The sequence below is a fragment of the Limanda limanda genome, chromosome 5 (assembly GCF_963576545.1).
Source record: "Limanda limanda chromosome 5, fLimLim1.1, whole genome shotgun sequence".
NCBI lineage: Eukaryota > Metazoa > Chordata > Actinopteri > Pleuronectiformes > Pleuronectidae > Limanda > Limanda limanda.
Genome location: NC_083640.1, coordinates 6,153,925 through 6,164,652, shown reverse-complemented (window position 1 = coordinate 6,164,652; position 10,728 = coordinate 6,153,925). Strand labels below are relative to the sequence as shown.

General features: G+C 40.4%; 1 protein-coding gene across 1 annotated transcript in view; it reads right to left on the bottom strand.

The window, feature by feature from the left end:
- galnt9 (polypeptide N-acetylgalactosaminyltransferase 9) overlaps positions 1-10,728 on the bottom strand; it is a 106,074-nt gene that overhangs the window by 86,439 nt on the left and 8,907 nt on the right. The window contains exon 2 of the mRNA XM_061070777.1: positions 6,253-6,433. Coding sequence (XP_060926760.1) covers positions 6,253-6,433 — 181 coding nt within the window. The remainder of the gene's footprint in view (positions 1-6,252; positions 6,434-10,728) is intronic.

Sequence of the window (10,728 nt, the reverse complement as noted above, 5' to 3'; positions counted from 1 at the left end):
AAAATCTTTTTCTGTTTGTTTTGTGGGCATCTGTAATCTCACCAGCTTGTCTGCCTTTATTGTTTTTTTTTTCTCTCCACAGCCCGATGAACTGTTATCGTACCTGAGGCGCCCAAGGACAGCGGTGGCAGCCTCAGAGTCACCGTAATGTATTGTAGAGCCTACTTACGTCCGTCGGTATCTTAGCTTAGAATGTCACTTGCAGAAGTGAAGGGCAGGACAAAAACTAGACTCGCCAGCGGTGAACGGGGATTACAGGTTTGTGTGGGAGAGACAATTGCAGCTGTGATTATTATGAATTGGTTTTGCCGCAGAGAGGGGACAGACTTGATGGCTCGGTCGAGACTATGCGGACATTGCTGCCCTGTAGTCATCAGCGTCCTCTCTGCTCGGTGACTCCTGCTCAGTGAAAAGGCCACTGGACAGGAGGCGTGTGCTTCTTACATTTAACCTCACTCCAGCAGTTCTGCACACATCTCTTCCCCACAGGACACAATTACAGGATCAGGATTAGAAATCATTAATCTAAGTGTCTTTTACACTGTGTGAGGCTGATCACAGCAGATAGACACTTGCCAATGGGCCTCATGAAAGAATATGTTCACATCCTTTAACCTCTGTCTCGTGTGTGTCCAAGTCAGATTCACAAAACTCACTTTGCCTCACTGATGTATGTAAATGGCTTGTTTCAGCCTGTTCATGAGGAGGAGCACGTTCGTGAGACTTCAACGTTAGCATAGTCAACACCCCGAAAAGTGCCTCGTAAGGCGGCCTGTTCCACTCGGTTTGTGAGCAAATATCATTCTCGGAACAGACGACTAACAACCTGTGAGCTGAAGAGAGGTCTGCAGAAAGACCCTGATGATGAGAGAGTGAGAGAACTTTGCATTTACTACTGAAATTTACACATTTCTGACAAAATAAGGCAATAACGATCATGATGGGGTAAATAATACAGCCTTCACCAAGGAGGTTATGTTTTTGTGTTATCGCTTAGCGGGATTACCAAATACTGACTGGACAGATCACCATGAAACTTGGTGAAAGGATTTATCCAGCGTTTCACACAGAATGAATTGAACCTATGGTGATAGCAGGGGGTGCAGATACACACACACACAAACTCATGCACAACAGGTTGTGAGTGACAGGTACACTAAGTAAAGAGTGAAAGACAAATTCCCATGTGAGAGATAACTGCATGTTTGCCACCTGTCGGTCTAGGACTTAAACTAGGAGGTCTGAGTGTCTGCATGGACTGTAACAACGTTACGGACGATAGCATGCAGCAAATAGATCTGCACGCAGCTATGCAATGCTGCAGCCTGAGCAAAACACCAAGTTACAATGAAGAAAGTACAAACTGTTGAGGTTATTATGAAACTGTGAATGGATAAGATTAGAATATGGCGGGCCAACACAGTCAAGCCTGCTTTGACCGGGAGATAGGGCAGTAGCCTTGGTGGCAGTATGTGCCCTCAGAGCACCCTTCATGTTATTAACATAGATATATATATCAGACATTCTGATCTGCTTCGAGTTTTACAAACTATTCGATAGCTGTTATCATGTAGTCATGTGGATGAATGAGCTGGTAACTTTGATGCCAGACTTCACTGAACCCTTCAATATGTGTAGATTTAAGTTAAATAACTGATTGGGAGAGAGTGTAACTCAAACCTTTGTTTATGAATAACAATGAGCAGGAAGAAACAGGATAAAAAAGGGAAGTTTTTACTCTTGATAATCATGACTGAGTTTATATTATTAGAGCATTTGTTAACATGTTCTTTGGTAGACTTTGAATTGGAAATGACATGATGAGGTCAAACCCCTGCACTCACACACTGACACATATATGTTGCCTCAGCTACTGAGTTGTTTTTCATAGATATGTTATTATTATACATATATACGTTGCCTTTACAGCCTGCTTATGTGATTCCTTCTTTGACAGTTGATGATTAGATTTAATATAGATATATAGCATTTTTTAATTCATGCTAAATTCACAAGTCTATTATCATAAAAAAATCGTTCTGATTGCACCGGGGTTCACTTTGAAGGAAACACACTTTTACATGGATGTTCTTGGTCCAGTTTTTCTGTCAGTGCTAGAGTCTGATAAACAGCTTCCAGACAAGCACACTGGGCAAACGCAGGAGGGTTCGTACGCGCCATTTGAAGGAACCTAACAGCCCCCACCAGTAACACAAAAAGACTTTATGTTGTGCTGGTTGTAAACACTTCCATTTTCTATCTGTGGACAATTCTCTTTGCCAAAAGCAACGCTTTAATGCTTCTCCTGTTCTTAAAAATGCTGCTTCGCTGCTGTAAACAGAAAGAAAGCAAAGAAAACCATGTTTGCGCTTTGCATTGTATTGATTTCCATTGAGCAACACAACAAATGGTCTTTATCACACTGTGTACCTATTGGATATCTGTCAAGGATTCAAGCTTTACCTAGTTTGACACAACATGTTTTGTTTGTACTCAATGTTTGTGCTTGTTTGTATGGACACAGAAAACATTGTGTTTTTCAGAAATTGACCCAGGAAAGATTAATGCCCAAACACAGACACAGATCAACAGGAAGGAGCTGAATCCATCTGTTTGACATATGTATTCTGCAATATCTAGTCACAACCTGTGTCAATGTAAGTAACATAACATATAGTCTGCACTATTAATAACCAGAAACAATCTCACTTCCCTTGTCTGGCGTCCCATTTAATCTTGACTGTGTATGATTACAAAAATGAATTTCCTGAAACCCTTCCATTCCAGAGGCGCTCTCTCCGCTGACATTATAAATTACCAAGCTCCTTTCAAGATGCCATCCTCCTTCCGAATCATGTCAAATGTTTCTGGGCGTGAAAAAAGAGCATCGCAACAAAGCAGATTGCGTGAAATGAATTGTTATCCCAGCTAAAGCCTTCAGAAACCTCTCTTGGCGGTTGACAGAGGAGAGGAGAAAGGATTAAGTGGAGTTATGCTGTAAGACTGACGAAGAAGATGAGAAGAGTTTAAAGCAGGTTGAACAAGTGCCTGTTTGTGAGGATGCGACTGTTGAGAGAACCATCATAACACTACTTCTGCGCAGAGGGCAAATTTAACACACTGGTGAGGGATATGGTAACTTTTAGATGACGAAGAAGAGTAAGGCGATGTAATAGTATCGCCTTACAGAATAGCATCCATAGCAATAGCATTTTCATAGTGTTTTATCATGGGAGAAAGAGAAGGACGAGATGGATGATTCTCTGTGTCATAAACCAACTTGAGATTGATTCCTGCAGCGCTGGTTGGGTTCTGACCGGGATGTCATCTCTCTCCCCATTTTATACTTATCACCAAAAAAATACCTACATTTTTTTCCCCTGCCATTGTGTTACAGGGTGTAGATGTGAGTGTACAAACTATAAACTCCTTAGTAGCCACAAAACAAAGTAGCTACAGAAAACTACCCAGCAAGAAATAAGGGTTACACACACATTAACAAGTTATTGATAATTTTTTTATCCACAGTAAGGATGACCTCAATATTAGCTACGCTGACAGTTACAGAACTGGAGAGGTATGAGATAACAAAGAGGGCGGCTTAATTTGATTGTAGTAAAAAGATAAAAACATCAAATCAAATGATTAATTCCGAAAGTATATCTATTGGATTATTTATAACATTTCCCATCTAATTGAACATTACATTCCTCACAGGTCACGTGATCCACTACCCGCAAGGCCTTGGCTTCCCCCTGCGATTCTCCCTAATGAGGAGGCGCAGAGGTGGAGCAATATCTGAGAAACTGAAATATTGACTAATTTGCATATGTCACATATGCTCATCAGGGATGCTGGGTTACAAAATCGGCTCCACGGGAAACCAGTGGGGTCACAAACAGATTCCACCACAGTCAGTGAAAATGTTAATGTACAAGTAATTAAGCAATGCATTGCAAAACAATGTCAAACATGACAGGAATGCACTCATTTAAAATGTGTTATTAAGCAGGATATAAAATAATTCACAGTGCACTTCTCTCCCATTCATGTCATCAGGGTTTGAGACACTTCACTACATGCCATGAGCCGCAGGGAAACTGAGGGCGGCCGCTGCAAATTGAATGTCATAAAGCTGCAGGTGTACAGGAATGTGCACCACTGGCAGCCATTCAATTTACAAGGGTGACATTTGCATTACAGTGTTACATATGGAAACCAGTGTCAGGCAGTGTTTGATCCAAGTGATGTTCCATACTATACTGTCCCATCATCTGGGTACTGGCTTCAATGTTTAGCATAAGAGTTCTTGAATAAAAATGAAGCCATGTATTAAAAATGCAGGACCTTCAATTAAAATGAATGAGGAAAGCATTGTACTTAAAAGATCCAGCGACAACCTAGACCTCAAAATCTGTAGAACACGTCTCATTAGGAGCAGACCTATACCATACTCTTTTTATTTCCAACCATTTACAACACTGCTGCTGCGTTGGGTGTAATTCGGGAGGCAGAACTTTTTCTTTAAAGAAGCAACGGTTGACAATAAGAGCAGCTTTTTTATTGCAATTGCAAATCGGAAGTCGAAATGTAACACTTTAACTGTTGTTAACAGTTTAAAGTATATACTTAAATAAACATTTATAAAAAACAGTGTGACGCTCTTAATAAACTTACAAAACAAAATCACATAATAAATCAAATCTATATAATAATTTAAAACTAGTAACACTGTTTAAAAAATCGAAGTACATCAACCAGCAAAACACTGAAAATCCCCCTGCTTTCAAATGTATGTATCTGTGTGTCGCCAGGTGCTCCATTGAGTTTGACAGCTTCTCCCTTTACATTCAATTATCTTCAAACATTTGCTGTCGGAAAAATAGCGCATGAAATACAGCCACACTAGCTTACATTACATTACATTTCATTTAGCTGACGCTTTTATCCAAAGCGACTTACAATAAGTGCATTCAACCCTGAGGGTACAAACCAAGAACAACAAGAATCAAGACAGTAAAATTTCTTCGAAATAAAGCAAAACTACAAAGTGCTATAGCTAAGTGTAGGCTAACCTTACGTGCTGCCAGAGCCATGTAGAGAGAGTGTTACTACCACAGTTGAGTGTAAAGTAAACAAGTACACACGTGTGACGATGTTTATGTTGCCTGTAAGCAGAGCAACAATTTCAGTAGAAGGCTTGTTGATTAATTTCACACACATTATATCTGTACCCCATTAGTGCCTGTCTAATTCCACAGACACTCCCTTCTCTTTCACAGTGACCAAGCTCAGGTTATGGATAAAGGGCCAACTAGCAGAACATTGTAGTGTCTACGTTCAGGGACTTTCATATCTTACTCAGATTCCCTAGACAGAGAGACACCAACTCTAACTCTTTGTTTTGTATTACATTAGTGGCAAGACGTTAGGAAACAATTGTCCAAAATGATTTAGGAATGCATGCTTTAGGCTTAACGATCCAATAGGATGCAAACACCTCCATGTAACATAGAGAGTGATAGCAATTCTTGCCTTTCACGAAGGTGCTGTTGGAATGGGTGATGCAAGGAGACGGCGATATATGGGACGGCTGTGTGAGACATCTTCAGACTTGGGGGGGGTGACAATTACTCATGTTACTCTGTTGGCATTTGTATATCGTTCAACCTTCTGGTCTTCTTGATGCCTCAAGTCAAGTCTACATTAAAATATTTTGCATAAGACATCAGCTGCTGCCTGAGTTCTCCTTTCACCAGCTTCTAGAAAACTTCTATCACAATCTGTGTTGTTAAACGGCATTGAACCTAAGACAGGGCGGTGACTTAGTTTGGCAAAAGCATTTAGAAGCACAACTCGCCCTGCATGTTTGGCCTGAATCGAGCGCAGATTGTTTCTCAACAACAGCTCATCTTATCATTTGTGACACACCTTGCACCACGACTATGCTTCTGGTTTTGTGCAAAGAAAATGTTCTGGAGAGTCACCAAAACGCCAGTAAAAACCAAGGGAAGACAATGATGAGGATAAAGAAAATGATGAAAATGCCAATTTCCTGGCAAAATTTCCTCCCACACAATTAGTTGCCATCATGTAAATGAAGTGCATCAACTGCTGCAGGGATTAAACTGGCAAACCTTGGAGTAGCAAGTCTGTCTAACACCACACAACCCTGCCAGAGAGGGAGACAGGTGCAGAGCTGTAGCTAGAAGTGCATGAGAAGATTTAAGAAGAAAGAGGAGGCGGACGTACTTTTTGGGCCTGTAGTCTGGGATGCTTCTGTCCAGGGAGATGCGGTCACTGAGCTGAGCGTTGTAGCCGTACTCCTCGTACTTCCCCTCCGCGTCGTGGCTGTCCGCTCCCAGAGTGGCGGCGGCCCCCCCCTGGCCGAGGCCCCCGGGCCCCTCCACCAGCCCCATGGGCTTTGCCAAACCTGCCGTGAAAATAACACAAGAGAGAGAAAGTCACGCAGGTGTACGCGGCCCTAAGCAGAGGCAGACACGGCGACACAGAGAACAGGCAGACAGGTGAGGAGAGAGGTCGTGCAGAGGGGAGGCTGATTGACATTCTGAAGTGGTGTGAGGAGACTGGTGTATGGCAGCTTAGAGAGCCGGAGGGGCTCATCCACGGGGCATCATTACACTGTCTGTCAATGGCAACGCTGCAAAACACCCACATGGACACAGACGTCACACAGATAAGCAGGGCAGAGCAGGAGCTGGGAGGCTCAGTGTCACACAGACCAACAACGGAGACCAGAGGGAAGTTATAGTGCACAGCTGTGAGTCACGTCCAGTAGAGCAGGCCTGATGAGGTCAGTGGGTGATCAGATGTGAGGGACAATCTCCAAAATCTACTGTGAGTGGATTAGGATTGTGATCACACCTGGAGTTTCATTTCATTTTGCTTTTCATATTTATTAATGTTATAATATATATTTATTTTTTCAAAATGGGTGAAAGTAATCGTAACAGTTTTGCAGATTTCAAAAGTGTAGTCGTGACAAAAAATTTGATAATGATAGAAACATGAATAAACAAAATTGGGTTTTTGAGTACAAATATGCAATAAGATGACTATATTGAATGAATAAAAACTATATAAGAAACCGGCGCAAGTCCCTCAAAGCAGAACATGCAGAATATGCACAACACATACAAACAGACCCAACAGGTTTGAATAAAGCAAAACCAAAAATGGAAAACGAACATACATGTGAAGACAGATACATACTGATACATACATACAAACTGGTTATGAAAGGTGGCCATGTACGCAAACATTTCTTCCCTGAGCCTCTCAGTGAATATTTTATCTTCTCAAGTTTAAGAAAAAAATTCATGAAAGGGAAAAAAGATCCAATCAAAAGGCCTGACTTTTATACATTTGCAAATCTGAATATGCACACATGAACGGAGATACAGTTACACAACTCATGATACAAACACCCACACACAAATAATGTTGCTATAATATTGGCCCCATATTTAAGCATTTGGAACATAAAGGACATAAGTGGATATGTGAGAGATGTGAGTGCAACTAATTGTATTGTTCAGAGTTAAGAGATAATTTCATTAGAGGTTCTACAAATTGTTTTCAGTGAACATGATGACAGATTAAAAAAAAAAACATTCCAGTACGTGCCTATGTTATTCTGGACCAGGAAAAACATCTGACAGTCTATATTGGCTTGACATATTTAAGAAGGTGACAAAACATCTTGGGTTGTCATTATAGCGAGATTGTTTAACCAAAAATTAAAATTAAATTAAACTATTAGATGAGAGCATAGAGGCAAGAGATTGTGCTGTGTGTGCACGTGAATGCAGCTCCGGGCTGAGGATATCAGAGGACATTTAGGACATGAACATGTTGAGTCAAATTTGAATGTCAGGGCCTACAGACACTTGGACACAACACAGGAGCCGCATGGAGGCGTGTTGTTTTTTTCTGTCGTATTTTACGTCTGAAGACTTGGTTCCATTTACTTCAATTGTATTGGAGTTGGCTGCAACACTGTCTACCCCTGAGACTCCTAAAGTGTTGTGTGGACCCAAACGCTTCACCCACCCCTCCATCGGCACAGTGGTGAGTAGCTCATGAGTGAATTCTCATTTTCGGGTGAACTATCCCCTTAATGATGCATTACACTGTGAACGGAGCTGTTAATAGGTAGATTATAATCATTTTACCGAGTTTATTGAGTTGTAACAATCAAATTATGTCTTTCATCATAAAAAACGGTTTCACTTCCTTTCTCAGTTTCAGCTGGGTGAGTCTATAATGATCCAGCTTGAAAATATAAGCGTTTAACTTTATATATTAAGCTACGTATCTACTAATCCACTGAGATACGACAGCTCTTTACTCATCACTCAAATGTTAAAAAGTAGATTCATTTCATTCCAATCATAGAGGGCTGAGGCACAGTAGGTGTTCTACGGGTGCTATAACACCTCGAGGTGCCGGAGGTGTATGTCATATTGTTACAAGTCTTTTCCTCCCAAGGTGTCACCTTCAACATCTACAGTTAGCAGCATGAGCTTTCTTGATGGTCTCCTGTGATAACCCATTTGAAATAGTATTTTGTTTCACCAGTTTAAAACACCAATGTTCAATTGCAGTGTTAAGTGTGATATTGTCATTGATAGACACTGCTGAATTACAATCCATAAGCCTGCGGTTTTCTTACAGGCTGACGCACTATATTTTCATATGGTGCTGTCAGGATGTCGTTAACGGTGTGAAAAGAGCTCACACCACACTGTGCTCCAGCAGGCACTAATGTAATGGCAGCTACTGTTTCCCAGAACTGCACATTAAAGTAATGTTATGTGAAACAGCTATAAAATCAGCCGTATAATTCTGAGAGAGTTATAATAACATGTACAATTATATTTAACTTGTTTAAATATAGAATTATCTTGTACCACATAACCAAGGGGATGCTTGGGACAGTTGAAATCTGGTCCATAATATATACACATGATCCATACAAATTTCGTATTTATCATTAACTGGGATAATATCACAAAAATGTATAAGAGTTGGAACAATAATCAAAAAATGTAATATCTAAAAAAGGGGAAATTAACAAAATTTTGAGGACTACATTATCATTGACCTACTCCAACTTAAAACAAAAAAATTCTGACTGGGCAGGTTTATATGACAGACAGACACAGATGCTTTAAAGCATCCCTGCCATATAAGATAAGTTAATTTGGTTTAGTCATTTTACGAATCACTGATGTTTACAGACACATTTAGTCCAATAAGGATCCAGCAGGTGCCACACTGAGCTCCTCAGGGCTCTGTAAGTCTAATTATAGAGGCGTCACACAAGCAGTGAGTGGCCCCACTGCGCCCCTGAAGAGGATATTCATACACTGTGTGTTCCATGAAGGTTGATTCATCCATGATGAATCTATACAGAGCAGCGACAACACATACGTGTGTTCTTGCTGGTGAATGGGAGCTGGTCCCCATGTTTCATCATTCAACACAGGATTTAATGTGTCAGACTTAAAGTACGACACTGCTCTCATCAAAGAGTCTCACAACTGGGACTCACAATCCGTCACTTTGCGTCTGTGACAGGGACCAGCTTCAAAAAGAAAAGGAGACAAACGGGTCGCAGTGTCAAAAAGGAAAATGCTTTAAAAATAAAGTTCATGTTTGACTTTAAAAACTAAAACATTTTAATCGTTTCTCATAGGATACCTGATTTAAAACCTCATATTGGACAATTCGACATTTCATAGTATATAGTGGTTTAAACGATGCCAAAAGACACTTAACATCTGTAAAAAACAGAAAAGAGCAAATAAAAGCAAATAACAAGAATATAAAATACACATCATTAATCACACATTAAAAGCAAATGGTGCAGTTTGTTTATCGAGCTCGGTTTATTTTGGAACCGAGAGCTACTACATAAATATTTAGATGTTTTTTTAAACTGCTGTTAATAAATAAAAGAATGGCTGATGGGAGTCTTTCTAATAAGTAGAAAAGGTAAGGTTGTACTGGAAATGCTGATTATATAACATTACGGGTTAAATCTATATGAAATGTACATTTAACCGTATTGTGGCTTAACTGTGGTGATGCAGAGTAGAAGAAAAGGCAACTGTTAGCTAAAGAAAGGGAGAGATAATGTTGAATTCGTGCAACCTATTGAGACATTAGTCGGCTAACTTTAGCTTCTATAGGAAGCCCTGACAAAAAGACAATGATCCATACAGAAGCCAAATCTTTGTCATTAAACAAACTAAACTACTGATGCTTTTTTTGCAGGAAATTTAACGATACAATGAATGAATACAATATAAATTGGAGGATTAAATTAAACACCTTTCCTGAAGCAAAAACAATATAATATTTATTATGAATGACCCTCTCTGACTCTGTTAGCCTAGATTATTGTTTGACTCTCTAAACTTTCACAAAACTGCAGGATAACGTCAGATAATTGCCGTTTGAGCCAAGCTTCCAGTGTGGCCTGCACAGAAGAATCAAGCTGCGTCTGTTCACCGCATCAGCAGATGGACACACAGACAGTAAGTGAACAGCGTACACCGATGAAGGGCTCAGCTTCAGCCCCTCCAGGAACTGCCGAGTAATCACCATATTTAGATGGCCTCAAATCTTCCGGTGCCACGGAAGATTTGTAATCGGAGCTGAACGGTGGCAAACTGGCTTCTTCCTGCCAGTGGGATTTGC